The following is a 15158-nucleotide window of genomic DNA, read 5'->3' on the forward strand; positions in this document are numbered from 1 at the left end:
AGGGGTCCAAGATTATCTTCTGTGTCTGTGTTAATTGGTTTCCCTTTTCTTTGTTGAAGAGGGTCTGTGCAATCCTTCTGTCTAATCCGCCATCTTGCCCCGCCTCCTGCTTGACTTTTTTTTTTATCATAGTGAACTAATACAGTATTTGTCCTTTTATGAATGACTTATTTCACTCAGTATAATGTCCTCCAAGTTCATCCATGTTATGTGGTGTTTCACAGATTCTACATTACTCTTTAGTGCTGCATTGTATTCAATTGTGTGTATGTACCATAGTTTGCTTATCTATTTTTCTGCTGATGGGCGCTTAGGGGTCCCATCTCTTTGCTATTGTGAATAGTGCTGCAATGAACATGGGTGTGCATATATTTGTTCTTGTCCTGGCTCTCTGTTTTTTAGGATACATACCTGGTAATGGGACTGATGAATCAAATAGTATGTCTAATTCTAACTTTTTAAGGAATCACCATACTGCTCTCTACAGTGTTGTATCATTTTACAGTCCCACCAGCAGTGTATGAGAATCCTGATCTCTCCACATCCTTGCCAGCATTTGTTATTTTCTGTGTTGTTCCACTGTAGAGTATCTAGTCTGTGGCCAGCACTGTGCTGAGCAGAGGGAAGAGTGGTAATCTAGACATGCCATCCCTGTACCAGAGTGCTCATCAAAGCCTAGATGATGTCTGTGGCACACTGACACCACCACCAGGCCCTGCCCCATATACTTGATGAGGGCAAATGGGAGGCAATGTGAAGGGTAAGAGCTGGAGCTCTGGAACCAGACAGCCCTGAGCTCACATCCTAGCACAACCTCTGTCTAGCAGCATGACACAAACTAGCACCTTCACCTCAAGGAGCTTCAGTTTCCTCATTGATGACATGAACAGAACAATCCTTTCCTTTCTTGCCTTGCACATGGAAATGCTCAACCAATGCAGGGGTTATTATTACTTCATGAGGCAGTGACATGACACCAGATCCTCAGGACAGTTCAGCAGGGCCTGCAGAGTTTCAATCAGGGAAGGAAGTCAGCACCCTGGGCTTACCTGGCTTAGTACAAAGAAGGTGCGGACATTCCAGAAGCGGGCCTGCTCCTGGAGGAAGGGTTTCAGGTAGATACCCTCAAAGGTCTTGAAGCAGCCGACCAGAGTGACGAAGGTCTCATCGTCTGCATTGTCTGTGATGCTCTGCAGGATGGGCACCATGGGGGCCAGGCCCGTTCCTGCAGCCAGCATGAGGAGCTCACCATACTAGGGGTTGAGAATGGTACAAGACAGGGTCAGGCTGGGGGTGCTCCTAGGACAAAGAGGCTTCACCCAACCACCCCACCCCCTAGGCTTTTTTGGGGGCTGGCTTGGATTGCACCACACAGCCCTTTCTGGATGTCCCATCCATCTACTTCCTCCAGGCCTTGCTTGTGAAAGGCTATAGCCAAGTGAGTACTGTGTAATAGAAATCATGAAATTGGAGCTGATAGGGAACATAACCATGCAGCCCATCCTACAAGTGGTTTGACTGCTTTCTGAAGCAGTCCACTGGATTCTTTGCTCACACACTTTCACTGACAGGGAACTCACTAACTCCAATGGCAGCTTGTTCCATTAGGTATACCCTCTTGGCAGGGAGGTCACTCTTTACCTCCCATTGACCTTGAAGCCTACCCATGCCAAAGCCTTGCCCACAGCCTGCCATCTGAGCCCTGCTCTCTGGGCTCCTTCTTTTGCCCTGGGGCAGCACTGCAAAGATCTGAGGCTCAGCCTTGGCTCCTTGAGCCATTTCTTTTCAAGTTGAAATGAGATCATATTCTTAAATGCCTAGCACAGTGCCTGGCCCTGAAGAGCCAAGCAATAAAGGTCAGTTCTTACCCAAGAGGCTCCAGTTCCATTAGCCCCTTCTCCACGAATCAATTTCCTGCCTCTAGGCCTCTGGCCACATGCCTGCTTCTTAAAGAAGGGAAAGCCTCCAAGTAGTGCCTGAGTTGTGCAGTAAGATATTCACCTTCATCATTCTAGAGACTAGGCCTCTGTGAATGCAACCAGAGTTTTGACAAGCTTTACTGACAGCCACTGCCCACCACATTGCTGCATATAATGCTTCCTGAACAGAGTATAGAGATCTGAGTATAAATTTGGGCAAGTTCTCTCACCTCTCTGAGCCTTGGTTTCTGATAAAAAATACTAGTACCTATCTCAGAATTGTCATGAGGGCTAAATGAGTTGATGTAGATAAAGCACTTGGTGCAGAGTCTGAGGTTTAATAAACTAGACTCCTTGCCTTGCCTAACCCCCTGGGATTTCCTCATGTCAGCAGCCACGAGCCCCATCAGTGTTCATGCTCCTCTACCCTCCAGGTCTTTGCACTTGACTGTTTCCATCTCAGCTCATACTCTCCTCTGGAAGCCTTCCCTGAGCCTGAGGCAGGTAACGGGTCCTTCTTTTGTGTTTCCACAGCCCCCTGTGCAACCCTCTTCACAACACTGGCTACAGTGTGTTGCTGTCATCTGTCTTTCCCATCAGACTGTGAGCTTCTGTAGGACAGGGGCCTCACGTGACCCATTTCTTAGTCCCCAGTGTCCAGCATGGGTTTGGCTCAGGATGGATACTTGTGAACATCTACCGAATAAATACATGGAAAGATGGTAAGGTGCCAGTCCTCAGGGCTGATGTAATAGCCACCTGTAATGAAGATGACTGAAAGAGGCAAAACAGGGCCAGGAAGGTGGCAGGAGCACCCTGAACCTCCTCACAGGGCAAAGCCAAGCCTGGCTGCCATTTCAGTGGCTGTTCACATGTAAGGCACCATCCCTTTCCTCATCTCTTACCCCTATAGCCTCCCTAGATATGAAATGCAGGGGCTTTCAAGTGGTGTTCTGTGCGTGCAGAGGAGCAGCGACATGGAATAGGTGCTCAAGACCATGTTCATCAAGGGTTCACTCTAGGCCAGGCACTGGGCTAGGCACCATGGGGGAAACAGGAGTCCCTGCTCTCAAGGGGTTGAGGACAGAGGGACACACTCAGCTAACATGCAAGGCTACACATGGCTAGTACCAGAAGACTGAGTATTAATATATACATAGCCATCTCTGTAAAGTAGGGATAAGAACACCTAAAAGCTGTTGTGAAGATTAAATGAGGTACTGTGTGACAAGTGCTAAGATAAGAGCCTGGCATATAGGAGGTACTACACAAGTCTTTGATGTTATTATTGTACATATACACTGTATGTGTATACATATGTATGCTTATACATATACCATGTACAGCACAGGAAGGACACGCACCAAGGTATTAAGAGTGGTGTATCTAGGGAGGTGGCCCGTAGAGTGTTTTTTATTTTCTTCTCTGCCTCTCAGTATCTGCTGATTTTTTTTCTTTGGCAATGAACGTGTACTGCTTTGGTAATAAGAAAAAACCCAATAAAAGCTATTTTAAAATTAAACAAAAAGAATAGAGAGGGAGGCATGATTCATTCTTTTTCATTTGTTTTTGTTTTCCTTTGTATTTCTAATTATAAAGGTAATAGGTGTTCAATGCAGATAATTTAGAAAGCATAATGAAGGAAATAAAAATCACCCATAATTCTACCATTGAGAGCTGCTAACATTTGTTGCATTTGTTTTCCATATTTTTTGGTGCATATTATCATAGTTTCTCAACCTGTGTATTCAATTCTGTACCTCATGTTTATTACTTAAAGGAGCTCTGGTGGTATAGTGGTTAAGGCATTTGGCTGCTAACCAAAAGGCTGGTGGTTCAAACCCAACAGCCGCTCCATGGAAGAAAGATGAGACAGTCTGCTTCTGTAAAGATTTACAGCCTTGGAAACCCAGTGGGGGTTGGTATGAGTTAGAACTGACTTGATGGCAGTGAGTTTGTTTTTTTGGTTTGGTTTGTCACTTGATCTTATAGCATTAGCAAATAGCATCATTTATAAACATCATTTATTAGATCCAGGATAATATTTTATCAAGTACTTGTAACCCAGTTTACTTAACAGTTCCCCTATAATTGGATACTCAGTTGTCTCCAATTTCATGCTATTATAAATAAAGTTGCAATGAACCTGTGGAGAAGAATCAGCATTTTGGAGTCTATCCTATGGAAAGTAGAATTAATGGGTCAAAGGATTTCAAGATTCTTGGTACATACTGACAATCACTTTACAGATCAGCACCAACTGATGAGAAATGATTAATTCTTCATGGGAAAGTCAGGGAAGGATTTGAACAGTCATCATGAGGAGGAGAAGAGCCTTTTGGGCTGGGAAGCACCAGGTCCCCAGCAGCAACCCATGGAACACTCTTTCTAGTCATGTGACTGGAACATGAAATTGACTAGTATTTGGTGGGTCAGATAGTATGCTACCACCAGTTGCTGTCATGTTGATTACAGCTCATGGTAACTCCACGTGTGTCAGAGCAGAACTGCTCCATAGGTTTTTTAATGGTTGATGTTTTAGAAGTAGATCACCAGGACTTTCTTCTAAGGTATCTCTGGGTGGACTTGACTTCTAACCTTTCAGTTAGAGTGCAGTGTATTAACTGTTAAAAGTGCAGTGCATGACATGGGGACCCCCAGATGGTATAAAAACCTACTGATGTTAAGCTGATTCCAACACATACTAACCCTATAGGACAGAGTAGAACTGCCCCATAGGGTTTCTAAGACTGTAAATCTTTATGGAAGCTATTCTTGTTGTTAGGTGCCATAGAAGTCAGTTGTGACTCATGTGATCCTATGTACAAAATGAAACACTGCCTGGTCCTGAACCATTCTCATGATTGCTGCTATGCTTGAGCCCACTGTTGCAGCCACTATGTCAGTCATCTCATTGAGGGTCTTCATCTTTTTCACTGACTCTCTACTGTACCAAGCATGATGTCTTTCTCCAGGGACAGGTCCCTCCCAATAACCTGTCCAAAGCACATGAGATGAAGTCTCACTATTCTCTCTTCTAAGGAGTATTCTGGCTGTACTTTTTCCAAGAAAGATTGGTTCATTCTTCTGGCAGTCCATGGTATATTCAATATACTTTGCCAACATGACCATTCAAAGGCATCAATTCTTCGCTCTTCCTTATTCATTGTCCAGCTTTCACATGTGTATAAAGCAACTGAAAATACCATGGGTTAAGTCAGGTACAACTCAAAGTAATAAATTTGCTTTTTAACACTTTAAAAAGGTCTTTTGCAGCATTTTTGCTCAATGCAATGTTGTTGTTGTTGTTAGGTGCTGTCGAGTCGTCTCCGACTCATAGCAACCCTATGCACAACAGAACGAAACACCGCCTGGTCCTGCGCCAGCTCCACAATCCTTGCTATACTTGAGCCCATCGCCGCTGCCACTGTGTCAATCTATCTCGTTGAGGGTCTTCCCCTCTTTCGTTGAACCTCCACCTTACCAAGCATGACATCCTTTTCCAGTGAATGGTCCCTTCTGACAACATGACCAAAGTATGTAAGATGAAGTCTGGCCATTCTTGCTTCCAAAGAGCATTCCAGCTGCACTTCCTCCAGGACAGATTTGTTAGTTCGTTTAGCAGTGCATGGCACTTTCAGCATTCTTTACCAATACCACAACTCAAAAGCATCGACTCTTCTTCAGTCTTCCTTATTCATTGTCCTGCTCTCACATACATATGAGGTGATGGAAAATGGCTCATGTCAGGCTCATCCTACTCCTCAAAGAGGCATCTTTGCTCCTCAGCACTTGAAAGAGGACCTTTGCAGCCAATTTGTCCAGTGCTATATGTCATCTGATGTCCTGACTGCTGTTTCCATTGGCACTGATTGTAGAACAAAGCAATGTGAAGTCTTTGACAACTTCAATCTTTTCTCCATTTATCGTGATGCTACTTATTGGTCCAGTTGTGAGGATTTCTGTTTTCTTTATATTGAGATACAATCCATACTGCAGACTGTAGTCATCAATCTTCATCAGTAAGTGCTTCAAGTAATCCTCATTTTCAGCAAGCAAAGTTGTGTTGTCAGCATATCTCAGGTTGTTAAGGATTCTTCATCCAATCCTGATGCTACACTCTTCTTCATATAGTCCAGCTTCTTGGATTATTTGCTCAGCATATAGATTGAATAAGTATAGTGAAAGGATACAACCCTGATGTACTCCCTTCTTGATTTTAAACTATGCAGTATTCCCTTGTTCTGTTAGAACAACTTCCTCCTTGTCTATGTATAGGTCCCTCCTGAGTACAATTAAGTGTTCTGCAGTTCCCATTCTTCTCAATGTTATCCACAATTTGTTATGATCTACACAATCAGATGCTTTTGCATAGTCAATAAAACACAAGCAAACATCTTTCTGGTATTCTTTGCTTTAAGCCCAGATCCATCTGACATCAGCAATGATATCCCTCATTACACATTCTCTTCTGAATCCAGCTTGCATTTCTGAAAGTTCTCTGTCAATATACTGCTGCAACAATTTTTGAATTATCTTCAATAAGATTTTACTTGCGTGCGACATTAATGATATTGTTCGATAATTTCCACATTCTGTGGATAACCTTTCTTTGGAATGGGTACAAATATGGATCTCTTCCAGTCAGCTGGCCAGGTAGCTGTCTTCCAAATCTCTTGGCATAGCTGAGTGAGTGCCTCCAGTGGGGCATCCATTTGTTGAAACATCTCAATGGGTATTCCATGAATTCCTGGAGCCTTGTTCTTTGCCAATTCCTTCAGTGCAGCTTCGACTTCTTCCTTCAATACCATTGGTTCTTAAACATATGCCACCTCCTGAAATGGATGAAGATTGACCAGTTCTTTTTGGTACAGTGACTCTATGTATTCCTTCCATCTTCTTTTGATGCTTCCTGCAACATTCAGTATTTGCCCATTAAAAAACAAACAAGCAAGCAAGCAAGCAAACAAACTCATTGCTATGGAGTCAGATCTGACTCAAAGCGACCTCTCCTTCGGTTTCTGAGGAAGTATCACTATGGAAGTCAATATTGCAACTCGAGACTTAATTTTTTTCCTCATTTCTTTCAACTTGAGAAATGCCAAGCATGTTCTTCCCTTTTGGTTTTCTAATTCCAGGTCTTTGCACATTTCATCATAGTAACTGGCTTTGTCTGCTCGAGCTGCTCTTTGAAATCTTCTGTTCAGCCCTTGTATCTTGTCATTTCTTCCATTTGCTTTAGCTACTCTCCACTCAAGGTCTTTTCTTGTCTTTTTAATGACCTCTTGCTTTCTTCTTGGATGATGTTCTTGATGTCATCCCACAATTCTGTTTTGAACTTGCATAAGAGCAGTTGATGGCTTGTTCCACAATCAGCTCTTGGTTGTGTTTTGGCTGAAGATATTGAGCTTTTCCATTGCCTCTTGCCACAGACACAGTCAATCTGATTACTGTATACGTCATCTGGCAAAGTCCACATGTATAGCCACTGTTTGTGTTGTTGGAAAAAGGTATTTGCAATGAATCTTGCAAAATTCTACCATGCGAGTTCCAGTGTTATTTCTGTCACCAAGGCCAAATTTTCCAACTACCAGTGATTCTTCTTTGTTTCCAACTTTTGCATTCCAGTCACCAGCAATAATTAACACATCTTGATTGCATGTTTGGTCAATTTCAGACTGCAAAAGTTGATGAAAATCTTCAATTTCCTCATCTTCAGCTTTGGTGGTTGGTGCATAAATCTGAATAGTAGTAGTAGTAATTGGTCTTCCTTGTAGGCATATGGATATTATTTTATCACTGACAGCATTGTACTTCAGGACAAGTCTTGAAACATCCTTTGTGATGATGAATGCCATGCCATTACTCTTCAAACTGTCATTGCCAGCATAGTAGATCATATGGTTGTCTGATTCAAAATGGCCAAAACTGGTCCATTTCAGCTCACCAATGCCTAGCATATCAATCTTTATTCATTCCATTTCATTTTTGACAACTTCCAATTTTCCTAGATTCATATTTCATACATTCCATGCTCCAATTATTAATGGATGTTTGCAGCTGTTTCTCCTCAATCTGAGTCGTGCCACATCAGTAAATGGAGGTCCCAAAAGCTTATCCATATCATTACAGTTGGTTCTACTCTGATGAGGCAGCTCTTTCCCAGTTGTATTTTGAGTGCTTTCTGACCTAAGGGGCTCATCTTTCTGCACTGTATCAGACAATGTTTCCAGGCTATTCATAAAGTTGCCCAGTAATGTATCAGACAGTGTTTCTCTGCTATTTATAAGGTTTTCTCTGGCCAATTCTATGAGAAGTGGATAGCCTCTTCCTTCTTCCCAGTCTTTCTCAGTCTGTAAGCTGCATTGAAACCTGTGCACCACGTGCAACCCTGCTGGCGTTTGAAACACTGGTGGCACAGCCTCAAGCCTCACAGCAACATGCAAGCCACCACAGTATGACAAACTGACAAACAAGTTTGTCTCCCTTAGTTGTTGGGAACCTCTCCGCCTTCCCCTTACCTAATTCCTACTGGGATCCTGCCGCTTTGTTGTCCCCAGTGCTCCCTCACTTTCCTGTCTCTGGGAATTGCTCGATGCAATACATCCAAATTTCTTGGCATAGATGAAGAAGCACTTTCAGCATTGCATCTGTTTGCTGAAGCATCTCAGTTGGTACTCCTTCAATTACTGGAGCCCCATTTTTTGCCAATGCCTTCAGTGCAGCTTAGACTTCTTACTTCAATTTCTTCTATCCTTACAGAAGCTAGGGATCCTAAATACTAGGTACACAAGTCTGAGTTTTCTAAGAAATAAACATCCATGATGGTCTGGAACTTGGACAAGCAGTTTTATTTATTAGTGCCTATTCCATCTCCTCCTATTTCCAATCCCAGAGATGCTCCTGAAATTAGATTTGAGCTCAGGTAAAATGGCACAGTGAGATTCTATGGCCTGAAACATATAGTCCTGAAAACTATAGTCTAGGAGGGTAAGTTGTGGGAGGTTTCATGAGGATTTAGTATGCCAGTACTGACCTGGTTTGGTTTATAGAAGAAGCCTCCAAAAGGTCCTCTCCAGAAAGCTGTATCTCCTGCTTTCCAGGACTTGACATATTGGGACATCAGCCCAGTCTGATAGCACTGGAAGCAAACACAGGGAGGCCTTAGTGGGACAGGCATATACAGCCACTACAAACCACATTAGCTTTTAATGGGGAACCTGTCCTGCATGTTTAGTGCTTTACATGTATTAATTGCAATCATCCTGTGTAGTTGGTCTGTCATTCTCATCCCTCTGATGAGGTCCAGAGACTTACACAGAAGGTATATGGTGAAGCTAGGATGAAAATCCATAGGGCTTATAGCCTTAACCACAAAGGTCCCAAATGTCTACAGGAATCATGCATGTAGCATAACTGAGTGAAGAACAAGGTACAAGATAATTAATATTAACATCCACTCTCAGAGACACAGGAGGGAGTGGTAGGGCCTGAAATAAACTGGCGAGTGAATGCTGCTTCTAAAGGGCAAAACCATTTCACACTTCTAGTCCACAGTTTATGAGGTTGATGTTACCAGATCTGATTTCTTCTGAAATCCATCTTTTCTCCCATTTTTGAAATGTTACCAGTTAATTCAAAATTTTAAAATACCATTAGAGTCTCTGGGAAGAAAAAAACGGTTAAGCATTTGACTACTAACCGAAAGGTTGGTGATTTGAATCCACCCAGATGTGCCTCAGAGAAAGGCCTGAAATCTACTTCTGAAAGATCATAGCCATTGCAACCCTATGGAGCAGTTCTACTCTGAAGCACATGGGGTTACCATGAGTTGGGATAAACCCAATGGCAACCAATTACTGTTCAAGGCCAAAACAAAATAAATCTGTGGGCTAGCCTATACTTTGTCTCCTGAACAAATGAGAAAATGAAAGGTGAAGGGGGGACTCCTCCATGGGAGTTGGGGGAGAATAGCCTCTATTTCTGCGGTACCTGCCTATTCTGGGCCAGGTACCATGCTGGGGCTAGAGGGTAGACAGCTAGACCATAAGCTCCATGAAGACAGCCAGTGCTCAGACCAAAGGAAGGACTTAACAAATATTTGAGTGAATTGATTAATCAATCCAGATTCAGGTTCTCCCCTTAAGGAGCTCACAATCTAGGAGAGACCTAAGCTTTAGACATAAACAAGGTAGAACTAATACCCCATAAGAAAATAATGTACTGAGGGAGCCCCAAAGAGGGTACAGGCACTGCCATGGGGTAGGATGAAGGATGACATTTGAGCTGGACTTTGAAGGACAGAAAGATTGCATTCACTAGGGATAGGAGCAGGAACACAGAGAAGATTCTGGACATCAGCTATGAGAGGGTTAGGGGCTAGATAGCCCAGGTCACATTCTGGAACAGCAAGGGGACTTTTAGAGGTGAGTCATGGTGGGGTGAAGGTAAGGGGGTAGTACTGGGAGACAGGAATAAAAGGGTGTTGGAGTGAGATTATAAGCAGGCTTAAAGGAGACTGGGCTTTTCTTATCAGGGCTACTTTTAGATACCCATGCCACCTCTGGTGCTATCCCAGACTTCCTTGGGTACCATGTACATGAAACAAGGCCTGGAAGGTGGTCCTTGGCTCACCTGGAAGAGGTCTGGGAGGTAGGAGAGGGCTTTTTTCCTGACATGCTGAAGGCTTTGTCTTTAGAGGCCCTATGGCATAGGTATCACCTAAGGGAAGGGTTCTTCTTGCTATCTCCAGCACCCATACAGAGCCTGGCACAGAGTAACTGATCAGTACACTTTTGTTAAAGATACTGAATTTTTGGTTCTTCCACTTGGGATCCTATTACCCAAGGGGCCTTGAGACAATGGCATCATCTCTTTAGTTTCAGTTTCTTCATCTATAAAATGCGGATAGTATCACCTACTCTACAGGGTAGCTATAAGGTTGGAATGAAATCATGAGAATACAGAGCCAGGAGCAGTGCCTGATGCCCACTAGGTGAGAAATGTGAGTTCTTTCTTCCCTTCTAAGGGTAAACCTAAAAAAAACCTGCCTGGCTTCCCAATTTGCAAAGACATTTCTGGCTCATCCTAGTCAGTGGCTTAGGGATAATTAAGCATCTCTCTAAAGAGAGGCTTTTCGGTAAACGAAGGAGAAAATCAGCCTTGCAGCTGGGAGAGATCCAGCTGCCCTGAAGAGCTGTCTCCAGGCTTATCCTTTCAACAGAAGCACACCCAGACAAGCAGCTCGGGGAAGCAGGCCATTTGGAGAGGATTTGTGGAATCTCCCAGACAAACAGTTGCGTGTAGAAGGGATCCCATCCAAGCTTATGTGTGAGGGAATAAACACTGCCTCTGAAGGCAGACAGGGAAGGCAGTAAGGGGAGACAGTGCTGAGATCTTGGAGTCAGGGGGCCAGGGCTCACCCACCAGCAGCACTTCTCACTAGCTATGGGACCATGGGGACTCTTGGGGCCTCAGTTTGCTTATCAGTGAAATGGGAATAATAACTCCTGGCCTACAAAGGTGAAAAAGAATGTGAAATCTATTCTTGAAAATTGGTGTTCCCTAGGATTCCATTGGTGTAGTGCCTAAGGCATTTGACTGTTAACCAGAAGACTGGCAATTCAAACCCACCAGCCACTCCTCGGAAGGAACACTGGGTAATCTACTTCTGTAGAGATACCACCTCGGAAACCCAAGGAGGGGTCACTATGAGTTGAATTGACTTGAGAGCAGTGAGTGAGTGAGTTTGAGGATTCCATTTGGAAAATGATGATCTAGAATAGTATATTAGGTTGACCCATACAAACTGCTGTTCCTGTAAGTCAAGAATGTTAAGTGTATCAGCAATCTCATGTAGTTCAATCTAACTATTTTCCCCACAGAACTGGTGCTTCATAACATCTTATACATTGTTACCTACTCCCTAGGACTCTGGGGTGTTTTGTATCTAGCACACTTGGTTCATCTATTCTCTGTCAACTTCTACCCTCCAGCCACTTCCCAGAAGACCCTGTTCTTTTTTTTTTTATTTTTAGGATTTGGGTGAAGATTTACAGAGTAAATTCACTTTTCATACAGCAGTTCACATATACTTTGTCTCATGTCATTGACCAAAATTTACAATGCAGCAGCTCCCCTCCCACTTCCTCCCCATAGTTACCTCCTCCCAGTGTCCATCCCTTCATACTCTTCTGCACCCTGAGCTATCTCCCTGTGCATAAGCAGCCCTTCCTTCTCCCATGATTGTTCTCTCCAGGGCGTGTGTCTACTTGAGGTAAATGTTTAACTCACATGCCTGTACTTTGTTTGGCTGGAAACCACAGTTGTGGGTTCAATTCCAGACCTGAAGCGCAACTAGGGGCCATAGTCTCAGTGGTTACACCAGGCTCTATTGGACCAGCAAACCTGGTCCCCATCTTCTTTTTATTTATTTATTTATTTTGCCTCCAAACGATTTTGAGTTTTGTACCACATTGTTCTCCCTCTTTATGTAGGATCTCCTACATCCCTTCCAAGTGGATGGCAGTGGTAGCTGGGCACCATCTAGTTCTTCTGGTCTCATAGTTGTATAGGTTGCAGGTCGGATGGTGTACCAGTCGCTAGGACTGATTGTTTCCATTCATTTTGCTTTTCTTCTTTCTTCTTGACGAGGAGAGACCTGTTGTTGCATCTAGATGGCAGCTTCCTAGCTTTTAAGGTCCCAGTCGCTACTCGCCAAAGTAGTAGGTGGAACAATGTTTTGTATAGTATGTTATGCCAATTGAGCTTGATGTCCCCTGTGACTATGGTCCCAAGCCCGCAGGATCAACTACTTGGTCCCTCTGGGTAGCTGGCTGTGACCAAGTAATGACCATAACCTTGCCCCTTGTCAGCTCTACTATACACCTGGGAATTCTGATCATTCACATGAACTTATAGGCCCATTGTCTGCCAACCCTATATATGATCTTGGATACACTCTCCATTTAGACATACCTAATTGTTTAGCTTGTTCACCCATCTATCCGTCCCTATACCCATGTTTGCTTTCACTGACAACTCAGTACTGTATATGCAAAGGGGTTCATATTTGTTGTCTGTACTGCCCATGTAACTCTCTATGTCTTACTCATCCTCAATGCTGCCACATTAAGACCCTGTTCTTTTTCACCCCTTCTTGCCTTTGCTTATCTATTCCCTCAGCCTGGAATACCATTCCCTACCACTATCAGTTTGTACTCAAGGCCCAACTCAAATGTCTCTGACCCCCCACTTTTCCTAAGAAGTGATGACAGGTCCTCCACATCCCACCTCTTGCCTGATTCTCTAACTCATATCCTGTCCCCTTGGCTCACTGTACTGGGTTGCATAATGTCCCCCAACAAAATTCACATTTTTCTCAGAGCCTCAGAATTGATGTTATTTGGAAATAGGATTGTTTCAAATGTAATTAGGTAAGATGCTGACACAATGGAGTAGAGTGATCCCTTAATCCAATAACTTGTTGTGGCTGTTGTTATGTGCCGCTGAGTTGGACCCGACTCATAGCGAACCCTCCTTGGGTTTCCGAGGCAGTATCACTATGGAAGTAGATTGCCCCATCTTCCTTCCGAGGAGTGGCTGGTGGATTTGAACCGCCAGCCTTCTGGTTAACAGTCAAATGACTTAGGCACTACTAGTATCCTTAAAAGATGAGGAGAAGAGACACATAAGGAGAATATCCTGTGACAACAGAGCAGAAACTGGAGTGATGCATCCAGAAGCCAAGGAATGCCATTGCTGGCAGAACCAGAAGCTAAGAGAAAGGTACAGAATAGCTTCCCTCCTAGAGTCTTCAGAAAGCACATGGCCCTGCTGACACCTTGATTTTGACTTCTAGCCTCCAGAACTGTGAGAATCAGTTTCTGCTGTTTGAAGCTACCCAGTTTGTGGTAATTTGTTATGGCAGCCCCAGGAAACATGTACACACACACATACCTTTATGTTTGAATGATTACTAGTTCCCCAAATCATGACTCCCTTACCATTGTCCATGCTGTTCCCCCTGCTTAGAGCCTTCTTCACATATTTTTCTCTAGTTCTCCCCTCCTTAAATATACAACTCAAATCACAGCTCTGCTAGGATGCCATCTTGTCCTCCTTGTACCCTCAGCTGCCCTGTGCTGGGCTGTGTCACAGTGTCCATTATGTTGTACAGTCCTGGTCTGGTCACCTGTCCTGATGTGGGTCCTAGAAGCCAGGTGTTGTGTCTGACTCATCTCTGGACCCCAGTGCCCAGCAACATGGTGAGGTGTTTGGTGACTTGTTTCCCTCTTCCCTGAGCTTTCTCCTTCAATGGGTAAAATGGTGAGATGGAGCAGCTTTGATCTTCCTTTCAGTAAAATCTGTCAGGAATATACCCTGTTGGTAGTCTAGCAGGCACTGTTTCCTAGGAAAGAAGGAGCTGAGGGAGGTCCTCCTTTACCTCCCCTTGCTCCATCCTCATGCCAGCCTCTTCCTATGTGAACAATGGCTTTTCACGTCAGTGGGAACTGCTCCATCCCAACCAAACTGGCAAATGGAAGCACAAGTCCATGGCATCTTAGAGCATCTGTGTGACTCAACTCACCTTAATTAAAACTTCAAAGTACCCTTTTGCGTTGGCGGGGCTAATGGGTGTATAAGCTCTCTGGATTTCTAAGCCATCCACTATCCCCCTGGAAAAAAGAAGTCACTCAGTCAATCAGTCAGCCATTCAACAATCTCTCACCAAGTACTTACTCTGCACCAGGTTGGTAAAAGCAAAGGTGGGGCCTGGTGATCCCCCGTAGTCTTCACCAGAGGGTAGGCAGAGAGGAGCAGAGGAAAGAGCACTGGGCTCCAACATTGCCACATGTTGGCTGTAAGATGTGGGCAAGTTATTTTATTCAAGAGCTTCTGCTGCCTCTTCTGTAAAGTGGGGACAACCATCTGTGTCCTACCCACCCCAGTAGTCTGTTGTGTAGCTCTGCTTGGAACAGTACTTTGAAAACCACAGAAGGGCTACACTGATTATGTAAGCTGTTTGGAGGGCAGCATTTTGGTTTTTCTGAACTCTTCTTGACCACAGAATGATAATGATAAAAACAACGGCTAACATTTATTAAACATGTACTATCATGTGGCAAAAAGGGCTCCTAGTCCAAAGCCCAGGAGCTCTGGTAGCATAGTGGCTAAGGCACTTGACTGCTAACCAGAAGGCTGGCGGTTCAAACCCACCAGCCACTCCTCGGAAGGAAG

The 15158-nt window shown here is 43.9% G+C and overlaps 1 protein-coding gene across 1 annotated transcript in view; it reads right to left on the reverse strand.

Moving 5' to 3' along the window:
* The window catches only part of LOC103201270 (NADH-cytochrome b5 reductase-like), a 36409-nt gene that overhangs the window by 8977 nt on the left and 12274 nt on the right, over positions 1-15158 (reverse strand). The window contains exons 3-5 of the mRNA XM_007945937.1: positions 14509-14596; positions 8956-9060; positions 1050-1253 (exon numbers count right to left, since the gene is read on the reverse strand). Of these exons, the coding sequence (XP_007944128.1) occupies positions 1050-1253; positions 8956-9060; positions 14509-14596 (397 nt within the window). The remainder of the gene's footprint in view (positions 1-1049; positions 1254-8955; positions 9061-14508; positions 14597-15158) is intronic.

Source organism: Orycteropus afer, unplaced genomic scaffold, assembly GCF_000298275.1.
Source record: "Orycteropus afer afer isolate SDZICR_OR568_19922 unplaced genomic scaffold, OryAfe1.0 scaffold00145, whole genome shotgun sequence".
Classification (NCBI taxonomy): Eukaryota; Metazoa; Chordata; class Mammalia; order Tubulidentata; family Orycteropodidae; genus Orycteropus; species Orycteropus afer.